We start from the raw sequence: 17,481 nt of genomic DNA on the forward strand, positions 1-17,481 counted from the left end.
TGGTTTAAAGCTAATTCACTGTCATTAAACTTTGAGGAGACCACTATATACAGTTCAGAACCTGTAAGAGATTTTCTTCCAGCATGAGTATAGCATATGAAGACACCCAGATCGAAGAGGTTCACAGTGATAAATTTCTAGGATACAACCTGATAATATATTCAATTGGGAAGAGCATACTACAGAATTGCTTAAGCACCTAAACATGTCTGTATTTGCCGTGAGAATGATGTCAGATGTAGGAGATATAAACATAAATAAAACTTGCATACTTTGCATACATTCATCTATTATGCCATATGGGATTATATTCTGGGGCAACTCATCAAACCGAGAAAAAGTTTTTAGGGTGCAAAAGCATGTGATAAGAATCATTTGTGGTGTAAATTCGAGATCATCATGTAGAAACCTGTTCAAGGAACTTTGTATTCTCACCACTACTTCTCAGTATATTTATTCCTTAATGAAATTTTTTGCAAGTAATACATCTCTATTTCCAACCAATAGCTCAATACACAGTGTCAGTATTAGGAATAAGAACAATCTACATACAGGCCTAAAATCATTTATCTTGATCCAAAAAGGGGTCTAATATTGAGGGGCGCACATTTTCAATAAATTGCCAGCAACCATCAAAAACTTGGTTTCAGATAAAGCACAGTTTAAACAGAGTTTGAAAGACTTTTTGACAGGCAACTCCTTCTACTCCATAGATGAATATCTTAACAGAGACTGTTAAGCCAGCTTAAGCAAAAATATCTGTTAGATTTCAGATCTGACAGCACTTAGTCACAACAGTCAAGATTAGAATATTTTAATGGTAAATTTATTGATAGTGCATAACAATGTCTGATTCTGACAGGATGTTAATTCTGTCAACATTAGCAGTTCCAGTTTACCGCATTGCATTCACCTGTTTCGACAATCTCCTGACAAACGATCAGGTTAGTAAGTATTATATTCATATGTTTTATGTTTGTATATTATACTTTCTAACATGTTCCACATCCACAAGAATCATCTAATTTTTTTTGGGTCCGTGCAACGAAAACTGAATCCAATTCAATCTGATCTTGCCTATAAATGACATTCATCTCTAAATGCAACTGTGTGAAACTTTCAGAACTTCGTTGGCATGTAAAATACTGTTACATACTATTACCACTGGTTCTTTGTGGCAAACTATCATGTAACTTATGATGACGGACTGATAGAGATAGGGTACAATAATTTCTAATGCTCCAGTATTAACGCTAACCAACAAATTATCATCAGCATGTAAAAAATTGCAGGTCACTTACAGAACGATATCTGTTTGATTTCAGTTTATTTTGTGCAATCAGTGAAGACAGACACCAAGCACAGCTCTAGTTATGGTTTACAATGGATATAAGAATGAAACAAAGCAGCTTGAATTAAACTGCAATTTATTTCAATACCACATAGTAGAAAAGATCATGCACCCATGAAGAATTTTAATCATTTCTTTATAGTAGCTATAATCAACACAAAAAAACAGTTTGCAGTGGGCTGAGAAATTAGGGACTAAATCGACTCATTCCCATCCACAAAGTGCTACTTAAGACTCGTGCTTCAAGTGTCATCATTACATGACTGTAGCAGGATACAAAATTATTTTGACAGAATTTCTGCAAAGGAAAATCCAGGACGGAGTTCAACAATATTATGAAAATATTGTTGCTACTCACCATACAGCGAAGATGTTGAGTCGCAGACAGGCCTAACAAAAAGACTGTCAGAAAATGAGCTTTCAGCCAAGAAGAGCTTTGTCTAGACAAAAAACACACACACACACACACACACACCTTGTTGGCTGTAAGTTCACTTTCTGACAGTCTTTTTGTTGTGCCAACCTGCGACTCAGCATCTTCGCTATATGGTGAGTAGCAACCATCCTTTTCCGTAATATGGTTATACGGAATTTCTATTTGATGTGATTAGTGGCAACTTGCTATAAAGGTAGAAATGCAAGTAAATGCAGATGAGTACAAGAAATAACCCTCTAATATTTAAATACAGACTGGTGGTGTGCTGTTTGACACATTCAGGAAATATCTAGATGTAACATTGCAAAGCAATATGAAGTGGAATGAGCATGTACGACAAGTAGTAGGAAAGGTAAATGGTAGTCTTTGGTATTCTGAAAGAATTTTAGAAAAGTGTAGCTCAAAACAGACTGCATACAGAACATTTGTGTAACCCATTTTTGAGTACTGCGCAAATGTCTGGGATCCCCAGAGGTGTGCTGAGATTTGTTGCAGCAGTATTATGGAGATGATACGTGAACTCAAATGGGAATCCCTGGATAGAAGACAATGTTCTTTTCATAAAAAATTATGGAGAAAACTCAGAGAACCAGCATTTGAAGCTGACCACAGAACGATTCTACTGCCATCAATGTACATTTCGTGCCAAGGACCACAAAGACGAAGATGAATTAGGACCTAGTCTGTGTAACTAATGTGGATTTACGACACATTCCAAAAATAGGTTGTTCTTTCTAACACATTTCCTATTCTCTCATAGAATAATTTTTAGGCAACCTGCAACTTTTAATATATTTAGCCTTAAATGGTACAATACATGCAGGGTACTGCAGGAGGTGGAGCTGCTTTCACACAGAGATTGATCACCTGTCATTTAGGTCCTGGGCTACGACTTAGTCACCTTGAATTATTTTTAAATGGATTAATGAGCGAATGAACTGTCCAGTCCACTACTGCTTCCTAAGTAACAGTTAAAGTAAGTCTTGTTTGCAAACCGTCTGTCCCTTGACCACGGGGGAGGAATAATTAAGAGAAAGGCGGAGGCTACAGACAGGCAGTAAATGAATGCAGTGAGTATGGCAGGGCGAGGGCAGGGGCGCACTACTCATTGGCAAGACAGTCTGTTAAGAAATACAACTATCATAAAAAAAACAACTGAACACGAAATAATTAGTAGTCTAGTACATATAGAGCCTCATGTAGGTAGATGTGACGAACTATCAGAAGTAACACACAAGTGAGTCCATGCTTGGTGTGAGGAATATGAGATGCAAACCCAAAGGGCATAAAGCGCAACAATTCTTAGCCAATCAGCATCAGTAAGTACATTGAGCAGGCAGCTCGCGATGCATGCTGTGCTCTCACAAAATCATTCTGGACAAAGTAGGTAAGTGTGTACTCACGCAGCTTGACAGAAATGCTATTGCCGAGACTTGAGACACGACTGGTTCTAAACTAATAGGAACCAAATCATGTTAAGTAAGATGACAGTAACTTCCACACCATCTATTCAGCAATACCTCTGTGAATCTGCACACGAACGAGATCTGCAATCAAATGGGAGCTGGGGAGCATCACCCTGTGGATTTTTGGCCTCCAAGAAAACACAACAGAGTCCCTAGTCTGAGGAATAGTAGTTCCTGTAGCCAACCTTAGCGGAGGGGTGGTGCAGCATTGGTTCCTACTGCGGCTCTTTTTGAGGGGGAGGGGGAGGGGGCGAGGATGAAACACACACTGGCAATTAGATTGGTCACCATGTGATGGCAACAGAAGAGCACTTCTGTGAGAAAAAAGTCTCTTTCCACATTGCCATGTCTGGGGCCAGTATTGTAGTGTAACAGTCCTGTCTTTTGCTGACTTACACCATTTTGTGGTTTTCTTAAATTTACTACCAGCTGATAATCTTGATTAGCTGATAAACTTAATCTGTCGCTATCATCTGATGATCCCGTACTTAGGCAACACATCAGTAGGTCAAAAACACTAAGGAAAACTGGTAATACAAATGTGCTAATTAGGTTTTCCAACTTGTTGATTAATTACGCAACTGGCCTGAGATTAGCACCACTGGATTTGTAATCTAGTCCTCCGTATTAATATGTGAGTATAACCTCTTATTAAGCAATTAAGTATGCTTCATTTTTAAGGGACTGGTCTATACGGTCACTGAGGCCTCTCCCCGTGTGTTTTCTACATTGTGGAAATGTCTCAGGTTTACAATGTGAACATGATGCACGTGACATACGTAAACTGCACTCACCTTCTTAGCGTTAAGACGAACAGTTCATGATGGCCCCAAAGAAAGTATACAACATATGGATACTAACAATGACCCAGAATGAAACTTCTGTGCGCAGTGTGGTTAAGGAATACTCACTGAGAAAGGTCACATTATTTCTTGATGTTCAAATTGTTAATGAACTGTGCTTAATAATCAGTTGTTGAATGAAGAATAATGAATTTCCCTGAAGTTCTCCTATGCTTCACACGGAAGACATCTCTTACTGTGATTTGTGGTGCAAGGTACTGAATATTAGAGTGGTTTCCAAGCGTCATGATAGATTGACTCCTAACAGATCTATTTCCCTGCTTGTCCAGTTAAGAAAAATAGTTTGTTCACTAGTGACAGTATTTCTTCAATCTACAAATAAAGTTCAACAAATATAAAATGTATATATATAGTAACTAAAAATCTCAATTCTGCCTATCTTCATTTCTAATAGGTTATGCTACTACTGACACTAAACAAACATTGCAAACATACAGGAGAATGCAAATGGCTATAAACTGGGTTAAAAAGATAGTGCCCAATATGCAACCTAGTTAAAATGATGCCGAAGTGACACTATCTGCTGACAGATGGCAACTCGGAAATCACTGGAAGGAATGGAAGAACTAGCACGCCGAGGTAGGAGGACTGCAGCCTTGGCAGCAGCCTCGTTTTCCATCAGACAGATGTGACCAAGGACCCACATAAACATCACAGTGGCTCCCTCATGAGTGAACATGTGGAAGCTTTCTTGGACCCATTGTACTAAGGGATGGACTGTGTACAACACACAGAGGCTCTGAAGGGCACCAAGAGAATCTGAGCAGATGACACAATTGAAAAGCCTGTATTGCCGGATGTACTGTGTTGCCTGATACAGGGTGCAGAGCCCTGCTGTAAATACTGAACAGTGTTCCGGAAGCCGATACCAAAATGGTCAGTGCCAATGACGAAGGCAAACCCAACACTACGGTCAGTTCAAGAGCCATCAGTGTACAGTAAGGTACTATTGCTAAGTTTCACGCTAAGGTCGAGAAACTTACACTGATAGATAGAATCTGGAGTAGCGTCCTTAGGAAGCGAATGAGTCCACAGTGAACACGGGCCACCGCACGAAGCAAAGGTGGTAAAGGGTTCACCCCCATCTGCACGAAGCAAAGGTGGTGAAGGGTTCACTCCCATCGGGAAAGTGGCAGGTAGCGTGAAGTAAGTTGCTGGAGCAATAGCCAAAAGTGAGCTACAGGAGGTAACAGAGAAGAGGGACGTGCCCTATACTGGAGGTCACAGGAGACATTGAAGGGGGAGGCATAGGATGGGTGGCTGGGCATGGTAGACAAACGGCATGCATATCTGAACATCATGTTGGCATGACAGCAGTGGTTCAGCAGCTTCTGCATACAGACTCTCAACTGGGCTAGTGTAAAAGGCGCAAGTGACCAAACAGATGCCACGATGGTGGACTGTATTTAGATTGCATAAGATGGACAGACATGCAGATGCATAAACAAAACACTCAGTCTAGTTTCAAATGGACAAGGGATCTGTAGAAATGGAAGAGGGTGGTCCTATCCACTGCCCTAGAAGTACCACTGAGGACACGTAGGACACTGATGGACTGGGTACAGCGGGAGGCCAGGTAAGACGTGGGAGGACCAAGAAAGTTTCCTATCAAGCATGAGCCCCAGGAATTTTGTAGTTTCAGTGAACAGGAGAGCAACAAGCCCAAGATATAAAGATAGTGGAAGAAACCCATTGCTCCGGCAGAAATTCGTACAAACGGTTTTGTCAGTGGAAAAACAAAAGCCATTGTCAATGCTTCACGAGTAAAGACAGTGGAGACATTGCTGAAGATGCATCAAGGAGAAAAGTCAGTGGAGAACTATAATAGATCACAAAATCATCAATGAAAAGGGGGCCGGAGATGCCCAGGGGGAGACAGGTCATAACAAGGTTAATGGCAATAACAAAGAGGACGACACTCAGGATGGAGTCATGAGGCACCCTGTTTTCCTGGATAAGGGTGTCTGACAAGGCAGAGCCCAGACATACCTTGAAAATTCTGTCTTTTAAAGATTCCTGAAGAAAATGGGGAAGACAGCCTCTGAGGCCCCACGTGTAAAGAGCACAGAGGATACTAGTTCTCCAGCAGGTGTCGCAGGCTTTATCCAGATCAAAAAACACTGTCACAGTCTGGTATTTTAAACTTAATGACTGGGGTTGACAATGTGACGAGATGGTCAACTGCAGAGCAGTGCGCCTGAAATCCACATTGTGTAGTGGTTAGTAAATTGTGAGACTCGAGCCATCATACCAGCCAGGCACAAGTCATACATTCCATCACCTTGTAAATGCAGTTGGTAAGAGAGATGGGGCGGTTACTAGAAAGAAGGTATTTTTACTTACTGGGCTTAGCTACAGGTGTGGCAATGGCTTCACGCCAGCATCTGAGAAATGTGCCATCTGCCCAGATGTGATTGTACATATGAAGGAGAAACTGCTTGCCCGCAAGAGAAAGATGCTGCAACATCTGAATGAACATCGTCCAGCCCTGGGGCAGAAGATCAGGATAAAGTGAGAGCATGACACAGCTGCCACTTAGCAAAGGAAGCACTGTAGCATTCACTACTCTGAGAGGAGAAGGGTATCACCCAAGCCTCCTCCATTCATTTCCGATGGACGAAGGCATGGTGATAGTGGGTGGAACTTAAAATCTCTGCAAAATAGTGGCCCAAGGTGTTGGAGATGACAATGAGGTTCACAATGACATCATCTGCTATGGCCGGAAATTGGGGAATGAACCTTGGTCACATGGAGTTGTCAGAGGTTGGCCTACACGACAGAGAGGGCTTGGAACTGTTAAAAGTAACTAAATCCAGTTAGCTTTTCTGCTATACAGAAGAATGCAACGATACTGTGCACACAACTGTTTATAATATATGCAGTTCTCCATCGTAAGATGATGAAAAATATGGAGAGCATGTCTCTGCATAGCAACTGCGTTGCAGTATGCCTCAGTCCACCAAGGGAGTGGGACACTGCGCGGTAAAGATGAAGTGCAAGGAATGGAACATTCTGTGGGGGTGAGGTTAATGTTTCTAAGGTATTCTACCTGATCAGCACAACTGGGGAAATGCTGTTCATCAAAGGCCACAAGGGAGTAGTAAAGCCTCCAGTCAACTTTTGAAAGCTACCAATTTGATTTGCACATTGGTATGGCTGGAGTCAGCAAATGGATAGCACGTGGGAAATGGTCACTCGAATACGTGACAGAGAGAACGGACCAATCAAGATGACAGACAAGCTGGGCAGTGCAGAATGAGAGGTTCATATGGGTGCATGGACTCTGAGAAGAATGTGGGTGCTCCAGTGTTAAGGCAGATGAGGTTGAGTTGATTGAATACGTTAGTCAAGAGGGCATCTGTCAGCCAGTTTTGTGAGGAGACCCAAAGGGTATGGCACGCATTAACATCACCAAGCAGCAAAAAGGGGTGAGGGAGTTGCCCAATAAGCTGGAGGAAGCCCACTCTGGTGACACCAAGAAATGGAGGGATATAGACTGTACAAAGAGAAAAGGTGAAGTGAGGAGGGCAAACATGAACTGCAACAGCTTGCAGTCGTGTGTTCAGTGAGATGGTTTCACTATGAATGTCATCCTGGATGAGCAACATGACTCCCGTCTTCGAGGGAAGGTCAAAGTGGACCACAAAGAAATGTACGCAGTTTTGTTTCCTGGCGGCAGAAAACAAGTGGATACTGTGATTTCAAGAGCAGCCTTAATTTCTCCTTGTTAGATCTAATGCTGCGAACATTCCATTACAGGAGAGTCGTGTTGGGGAAAGGAAGGAGAGAAAAAATGAAGGGCTGTCAACTGGGTAGCTGCCGAGTGCCACCATTCAATCACTCACTGCTACAGGGAGCAGAGGCTGGAGGTTAGTGCTCTATGGAGGTGTTGGCATTATGACTGGTTCAGCCGGCGGATTCCAGAGAAATGGTTGGTGGTGCGCATTGGCGAAACGGAGGTCGGCCAAGTGAGGGTATTACACGGCAAGACTGTGGAAGAGGATCTGAGAGTTGGCAAAGGAGAAAACCGTTTGCCTTTGTTTGGATTTTTTTTGTGCCTTTACAGTCGGCAAATGAAGATGCAGGTTTTAGCCGGCTGGAAGGACATAAAAAGTCTTCGCGGTAGCATTTGTTCTGTCCTTTCTTACCTGCTGGTTGTATAGCAGGTGACTTCCCTGATGGAGTTGAGAATTTGGTGACTTGTTGCACAGCTGGAGGAGGAGAAGGAGGCAGGGAAGCTACCATGAAACTGGGCGATTTTACAACCGTAGTGCTGAATTCGAGGTCACAAGTCTGTGTGACCGTGTCAATAGAGTGAGGTATAGTGGGAACGGTACTGTAAGCGCCAGATGGCGAAACGGAGGGCTTTCAACTAGCGAACAACTTGTGTGCGACAGGATAAGGCACATTTTCCTTTCCCCAGATCTCCTGGATGGCCTGCTCATCAAGATACATGGGACATTCTCAGGATGAGGCTGCATGGTCACATTCCAATTGATACAATGGACGGGAGGAGGTGAGCAATCGCCCTCATGAGCATCCCTACCACAAGTAATCCATTCGGCTGGGTTTCGAGAGTGGCTGTAACGTCGACATAGGTAGCAGCACATTGCATTTAGAATGTACAGTTTGACCATGGTGACTTCATAGATGGCTCTGATCTTTGATGGAAGCACTACTTTATCGAAAGTGAGAAAAAGAGTGCACATAAGCACGAAGAATGCATCAATCTTTTTCGTCACCTGATGCGGACTGCAGTACCGCCCTGATCAGAGAGGCAAGTTTGGATTTCTCCCTCTGTCAGACCACTGAACAGCCTAGTGTAAATAACACCATGCAAAGAATTCAGCATTTGATGTGCCTTGACATTAACAAGATAGCTGTGGAGGAGTGAAGTTGCAAGCAATTGTTGCACCTGAGAATCACAATAGTGTCCAAAAGCAAAGTGCCATTGCATAAACAAGAGCAGGATTTCACAGGGCCAGCAATTGCATCAAGACCTTTCTGAATAATAAATGGATTAAACATAGCAAAAGACTGACCTCCTTCAGTACATGATACCATGAGGAATCGAGATGCAGTTGGAAGAGTCTTGGAGTCTTTAGCCTTGTTCTGCTTGCAATTAGCAGATGTAGACTGAGTAGGTGGTGATTGGCTCATGGTGAGAAAATCCCCCATGATTGGCAGCATCTCCTATAGCGTGCTCCTTGCAGCTGGGGGCACCCCCTCAGAGGTCGGTTCATCACCCACCTTAGGTGACTGTTCACACCTTTCATCACTCTGCCCAAACTCCTGACAGAGGGACCAATTGACAATTTGGGAAGGTAACAGCTCAGGCTATCACCCCTCCCAGGGCCTGGCCTGTACCAGGGAATACGTGAGAACCCCACTTGTCAGCCAAGAGCTGGAAACTACGCATTACCCAGTCACCTTTTATGCCTCAAACATGTGGACCAGCCTAAAGGAGTGCACAGGGACAAAGAAGGAACAAAGAGGAACCTCAAATGCTGCAGTGGAGGAAGAATAGGAGATAGAGAACGAAGAAAAGAAGAAAAAGCAGTGGATTGATTGTTCTGATGTCAGCCTACTGAAAATTAAGACACATTCTGATGTCAGGCTACAGAAAATTAAGGACACATTCCCAAAACTATCCCAGAAAAGTTCCACAATGGAGGGGAAAAGGAATAGCATGAGAATAGACAGGCACACATAAGGGAAAAGATGCTGCAAAGGCTGGAGCCTTGTGGTAGCCAAATATGAACTCAACAAACAGTGGTGAGCCCCGGGGGTGTGTTTATATTGGCTTCTAAAAAGTAAGCAGATGTTCCTACATCTCGATTTCATTCACTAAGGTCCTGATTAAAGTAAGAAAGAAGTACAAAAGAATGTATGTAGTCTATCAAAATACCGAACTTTGCCAATGTTATTGTTTCTTCTGGCAGAACCATGGAAAACTAATAACTAATAAGAAGCAGAATCTAGATACTGTACCACTCACGTAGCTAACTTAAGATCAAGCAAATCAAAACCAACGATACCAAGGGACAGCAGAAATAAAAACAACCAAGACGCGAACGAACAATGTGAAAGACACAATTGGTGATGAAAAATATTATGTAGCATGCAACGTTACATAAAACAATCCAGGTTTGAATTATGAAAGGGAGAGGGAGAGAGGGGGAGGGGGGAGAGAGAGAGAGAGAGAGAGAGAGAGAGAGAGAGAGAGAGAGAGAGAGAGAGAGACTAAAACAGCAGAAATAGTATCATTCTTCAACAAAGGGTCAAAAAAAGATACAGGTAATTAACAGCCTATATTTATCTTTCTACCTTGTCAATAATATGTAAGAAAGTCGCTGCTATCCAGATACAAAATGTTATTGTAAAACAGGAGTTTATTGTGAACAACCAGTTTGGTTTCCAAGAAGAAGAATATGCTATATGTGTATAAATAACTTTGTTGAGAAGACTAGCAGCTGATTAGACAAGAATAATAAAATGGTAGGAATCTCCTGTGACACCCCAGAGTCTTCAACTTCGTAAACTACACCTTGTCATTAAAAAACTTGGTAAGTATGGCATTAGGGGCAGCGCATTTACAGTGGGTTACTGCATGTTTATGTAACAAAAAGTGGAGAGTTATTATCTTCTCCAATGCAGCAAATTATAGTTGACAATAACGAACAGTGACACACCATTTCCCTCGGGGTTTTGTAATTTGTCCATCAATGTCAACTCTCATCAGTTCTGCTTGTAGGTGTTACATTTAGTGCCAGTGACTTGGACACAAGAAAATGTGCATACCACATTTATTCTAAATGATAATAAGGTATGGCAATTTTATGAGGAAGAGCTAGTAATGTTTAACATATGCCAACAGTTCAGAAACAAGTCCGTAGAAACTTTTGTACATCAGTTCCTTAGGAATCATTCTGTTAATTATTTAAAAAGCTGGAACCTACAATGAATAATGATAATTTTATGCTATTGGTTCATTGATTAGAATTACCATATATGCCCAGCCTCCCCAATTCACAGGAATGAAAAGCTACAACGGATTAAAGACAACATTACAGGTCAACTGAAATAGAAGCTAAACAATAATCTGGTATTGAAATGATGCTACTAGGTAGGGAGAATTCATGAACAACAAACTGATAATTTAAATACGATGTCATTGATTATTCGGTATTGTTACATGCACCAGAAGTACTTTTTAAAAACCATTATTTTTGGGTTGTTGCACTGTTTGCTAACAGTGCCCATTATACCTGAATTAAAGTTCACTCTAATAATAATAATAATAATAATAAAAAAGTCGCAGCTTATGAAGTTTGCAGGAATACACAGAACTTCATAGAACCTTCCAGAAGAAAATAATTATATTTCACGTCCTTCTGTGTCTAATATACAGTGCATCAGATAGTACTAACAGTAAGTAGCACTCTGTAATATGAAAGAAGGAAACTTTTTACATCTCATAAACAACAGGACTATTGGAGAAGAATGCAATGAGGATTTAGCTATAGAACAATTAAAGAAACAATTGTAGCATTCACCTGAAATAATCTAGGGAGACCTTAACCTGGATGGCTGGACAGGAATTTGAATCCCATTCTTCCCCTGTGTAATATGAAGACTTGGTTCAGTAGGTATGTAAGAACGCTGAGCATAGTATGTGATTGAAAAGAATGGAGGACGTATCTCAAAGTTGAAGGCACATTAATAGTTCTTGCAACACATATAAAGTCTCCTGAACAATGCAAGCCACTGGTATATTCTTTGAAGTGTACAATACTACATATGTGGCGTCACCAATGTTTTTATTTGTACATTTCAGCTGTGGATGTCATTTGCATATTTTGTTAAAACTATGCCATTTACTTCTTGTGGGTGGTCATTTGGCTCATGTTTTTGCTAAACACATACACTGTCTAGTGGAGATTACAACCCACTGAGTAGCAATAGCTTTGATCATGTTCTGTACTGAACCTACATAGATCTAGTGGATGTCATGGGTGTCTGTACTTGTGCCAGATTAATCTGCGGTGTATCTTGAGGTCTTTGTTAAGTTGGAAAAGGGCAGGATTGGTTGTCAGTTTCTGTATGTTGTGTGCTCCCTAAAGACATTTATGCCCCCATGAAATTCATACTCTCACACTGTAGTCAGGTATTTTCAAGTTTTTAACACATTCATATGTTTCAATAATAAGAACATCCCCAACAAAAACATCCTATTCTTATGGAGATCCCACTTGTTTGTCGACTTCTGTTTTAATAATGTTTTAATGCTGTTAGTGCCACCATCTCCTGGTTGTTTCTAGAGGCTCTGAACTCTGTCGAATTTACGAATTCCTCAGTCTTGGACAGTTACAGAAATTTTGTAACAATAGTGAACTCTCTACAAAAGTAAACACTTTCTGTTATATCACCTGTAATTGTACATGGGCAGCAATAAAAATACAGTAAGTAATGAGTTAATTTTGGGCACTTTTCTCACAATATCCAAAAGCTGAACAAAAGTGTCTGGGCAACAGACCTAGCAGTAAAGAAAATTTTGCGGAGAGAAGCCAACTCCTGTGTGCATACATTTTCCTGATGGCAGAAAACAGAAAATTGGAAATTGAAATTTATGGGGATAACATCTCAAAAACTTGTAAGAGGGTGCAATTAAACTGATGATACTTCAATACAGAGTGAAGATGAGTGACATAAAAGGTCAAGCTGATATGTTAGAGCGTCACCTATAATAAGTTGACCAAAGTTTTCTCCCTTTCATTAATCTTCAACACCAACATTTCACTATGTGTACACAGGGACAGTCCTATCATACACTCGAATTTCATCAGAGTTCCTAGGAACTAAATAATAGATAAATTTTGAAGCCCAATGAAGGATTAATTATAAATTAAACAATTTTTTTCTTTGCATTTCAAGTTGCTGACCATCACTCAACTAGATATGATGATAAATGTAACTTAATACGAAATCTGGATTATGGTATGATGCAGGACTTCTCAAACACCATCTGAGGTGATAGCAATCTAAATGTCAGAAGGAATCCTACTAGGAACAATCTGTAACCGGCCATATAAATTCAAAATAAAATTAAAAACACACCTAATCAGGCATTCCTGGAAATTACCTGGTTATCTACAGTCAAGGAGTCGTGATACATGTTACCTACTCTGTAAGTAGGCCATTATTCTTACGTTATCTAGATAAATGTTATCCCTTGATAAATTTCAATGCAGTCTTGTAAATTCTGGTTAGCTCTAGGAAATAACCAGCAACTATTCAATACAGCTGGGGAAGCAACAACTTCTTGTGCAGTTTGAATCTCAATATTCTGAAAGCACAGTGTTGACAATTAGTTTCGAACAGTTCCTACTACTTCAAGCAGCAACATTACTACTTGAAATAAAGTCAAGTACAGTCACTGGACAAACCTGCTTCTCATTGGAATCAAACCTCATACAGCTTCTATCCATTGCTAGTGCACAACATGACTTATTTCAAGTACCTGAACATTCTACTTCTGGTAAGATCTACAGAATACACAGAATGAATACAGCCAAATTTAGGAATAGACAGTGGAGAAAAGGACAGCAATTAATCGTGAAATCCATTGTTTTATTATAGCAGATCTGGATTTCAGCTATTACATAGTCACCTTCAGTGCATATAACAACAGGTGACATTAGTCCTAACTATCAAGTAGTAAACATAAACAATATTGTTTACAATGTAACACTTTGGACTAACATCACCTGCTATATGCACTGAAGATGAGTAAGTAGGCCGAATAGTTGAAATCTAGATCTGCTGTAATAAAATCACAGATTTTGCAACTGATCCTTTCCTCCACTGTTTGTATTCAACGATTGGTAACCACAACATGATTATATGGAGTCCAATGTAATTAAAATTTAGGAATACGTAGCAACTGAGCTTCCAAGCGCATTACACAGCTTTGTCAGTATGCAAAACTGTTCAAAGCTATTTACCGTAGGGTACTTCGTATCAATACTGGCAATCATCTGCCAAATTTCATTCATTTATGAGGGGGGGGGGGGGGGGGGGGGGGAACTTTGCTGTTTACATTTCTTGTTATGCATCCATATATCTCTTAACTTACTCTCATGACATGTAAATAAGATGAATGATAGATGCAGTACAACTGTCGTACAGTATTTCCTTGAATCCTAGTTCTCTAAATTTTCATGACAATATCTTTATTTATTCTTTATGCTGAAGATTCTCATTTATGTTTGCTGAGTACTTTCAATACTCTTTTGGATGGCCTAAACCAACCAACTAAAGCTTAGAAGGATGTGTTTGAATTTATTTGATGTCTAGTGACATGCCTACTAGATCAGTTCTTCAAATGGCAAACAAATGCTGTAGAATTTGTCACATGTGTATACTGCATCCATTGCTGACAAACTGTATTAATGCAGTTTAATTAATGCTTGCATTTACTTTCCTTGCAACTGAATACATGTGGTCATCCCATTCCATACTGCATCTTAGTGCCACTCAAACATAATTAAACAATGTGACAAGTGCCAGAAAATTAGTAGTACTCTTGTAACTAGACACTTGTGAGGGACAACAAAACAATTCATTTCCATTAACAGACCATATAATTCCACAACAAGTATGGTTGGAAGAAGATGCAAATAATAAGGTATGCAATGGACTACATATTTTTCAAATAAAAGAACTCCGTACATTTTTCTTCAAGGCCACAAGACTGGATAGGGTAAAGACAGGGGAGAGTTTTTTCAAAGTCCTTTCCATACACCAGTACAAGTAGTCACCTTAACTGATTTAAGGAATCCACAGAAAATCTAACCCATGATGGCCAAATGAAAACTAAAAACTTATTCCTCCCAAATTCAAGTACAGTGCCTTAACGACAGTGCCACCTTGTTCTGCAAGTCAATGCAAGGGTGTCACAGAAATCCAGAAGAAATCACTTAGCTTTAAAGTACAAGAAAGATCATATGCATTGCATAGAGCTTCGTACTCTCCAAACTCAGGAACTCATATTTGAATGTGTGCAAAGAAACATTTTACTTCATTAAATTACACTGTGCACAATAAGCAAGTGGTCAAAATTAGAGATGTCCAGATACACAAAGACCTATACTAACAACAGTAACCAATACAAAAGCTGAAAAACAATTCCATTAGCTACAGCATGTATCTTCCGCCACATATACTATGGAACGTAGATCACAGCCCTATATCAAATTGTACCTTCCACAAAACTGAAGAAAGGAGATCAATAAAATGCAAATAAATAATAATGGGATATACAGGCCCTCTAAGCTCACTGAAGTTAGAGAAATTACAGGAAGGAGGTATCAGGTGCATTATATACTTGGCCCCAGAGCATTCCTGTGGAGAGGGATTCAGAGAACTAAATAGGTCCTATACTGACTCTTCATATATGTGAAAGAAAACTATACTTAATAAGAAAGCGCATGTACTTAAGTTATTGTTCTCTACATTTACAAGAAGCAAATTTATAGAGTGGAAAACATTCCTTTCAAAGAATATATTTTTGTATCACAGAATATACATAGGCAAATGAATATACGGTACATTATGTGTATTTACATTAGAAATATTTGTGCCGCTATTTTTCTCTCTCATTGCTTCTATGAATCCAAATGTGCAGCAGGCTGGTAAAATATACCTTGCAAATGAAGAAGGGAAGTGAGTGAAGCTGTATATAAATGTGTGTGTGTCTGTGTACAAAATAATCCTTATAACACTGACTCCCTACTGCTTCAAACGTTTAAAATAAAATGAATCATATCCGCAACTTATTCCTTGTTCTTGACGGACTGATATTATGTTGCAACTAGCGAGTAACAGTGAGAAACTACAACACAAATTTTATGATACCAGTGTTTTTCAGTTTCAAAAATAAATACATGACAAATGATGGCGCAAAGCGAAACACTAGAATTATGACATGCACCAATAGCAGTAGCCTACTAGTAAATACTCCCTGTATCTGAGCCTTGCAGAGATACATATAAATGTAAAGTTCTCAGAAAGAAACGCTTATCCTACTCACACGCATTGCGCAAAATCCATTATTCACATCGGTAACACCTAACCTAAAATTACCGGTGCATATCCAATGTCGGGCAGTGCTGAACTATAAGAACTCACAGTGAATATAACAAATGCAGTGTCACATACCTTCTCCGCCTTGGCGAGGTATATCCACAGTTTCCTCCAGGTAGAAAATTTCTTCATGTCACTGAAGTTATACTGCATTTCTTTCGAGGCATACCGAGTAGACAGCGGAGACCGATAGTTGCAGAACTCGCTGTTTTCTTTGTACCCTTCATCCATTTCGGTGACAAAACTTAACCCACAGAATCAAGACGAATAACTTTTCGCGCACTAAGCTCAAACACGTGCGGGCATTAACAACTGACTAACGACGCGCGCCGTAACCAATGTTGCTGAGCGACCGTGTTGCCAAGACGACACCCACAGCAGACGACAATTACGAAATTTCAAAACCGAGCGCGAGAAGATGCACAGTTCTTAATCCGCAATTTCTGTCAAAGTTACTAAGCAACTGAAGGTCTGTTCCCACCTCTAGACTTAACAGAAGCTTACAACATTTGGTATAAATACAAAGTTAGTTACATAATTCACGGAGGGGGTCCCGGTTCAAATGTCAAGTGATAAGTTGCTCTAAAACTCAAGGCAACGCATTATGAAATCGTAACTTGTAATCTATGTAATATCCAAGACTACAAATAAAATACTATAGATCAATCGGCAATGAAGGTATCACAAAGAACTAAACGAAATAGAAAAAAATAAAAATTATGAATATTCGAGTGGTTGATTTTTCCTCAATACAAATATTTCTTTAGAACCTGTGGGGATCTTCGTGGCTGAAGAGTCGTCTAGCGCAAGATCCGATGCCTGTTTGCACCATTGCCTTTTTCTGGGATATAAAGATTATTTGTTGCTTCTGGAAATTATATGCTTCTGTTATTTTGACACCTGCTTTACAATACTTGTGCCCATTAACTTCCTTCGTCGTTATCAATTTTTATCCTTTCTCAAAAAATGCATATGCATAAATATAATACTAAGGCCAAAAACAATCTCTACGAAGACCTAGAGGCATAACATTAGTACAGAAAGGAATCCAATAGATGGTTAAGTACTGAACATACAGTCAACAACTTGCCAGAGACTACTAAATATCGTACTAGGTGAAACGTGGTGGAATTTACGATTGAATCATAAAAAGGTCTTAATGGACAATTCCTTCTACACCTTTGAAGAGTGATACTCATATAAATTATTAAAAGTACCGTT

The 17,481-nt window shown here is 40.0% G+C and overlaps 1 protein-coding gene across 1 annotated transcript in view; it reads right to left on the reverse strand.

Moving 5' to 3' along the window:
* LOC124777061 overlaps positions 1–16,799 on the reverse strand; it is a 29,614-nt gene extending 12,815 nt beyond the window's left edge. Inside the window, exon 1 of the mRNA XM_047252334.1 lies at positions 16,336–16,799. Within this exon, the coding sequence (XP_047108290.1) occupies positions 16,336–16,491 (156 nt within the window). The 5' untranslated portion in view covers positions 16,492–16,799. The remainder of the gene's footprint in view (positions 1–16,335) is intronic.
* Positions 16,800–17,481: the final 682 nt, after the last annotated feature.

Source organism: Schistocerca piceifrons, chromosome 2 (genome assembly GCF_021461385.2).
Source record: "Schistocerca piceifrons isolate TAMUIC-IGC-003096 chromosome 2, iqSchPice1.1, whole genome shotgun sequence".
Lineage (NCBI taxonomy): Eukaryota > Metazoa > Arthropoda > Insecta > Orthoptera > Acrididae > Schistocerca > Schistocerca piceifrons.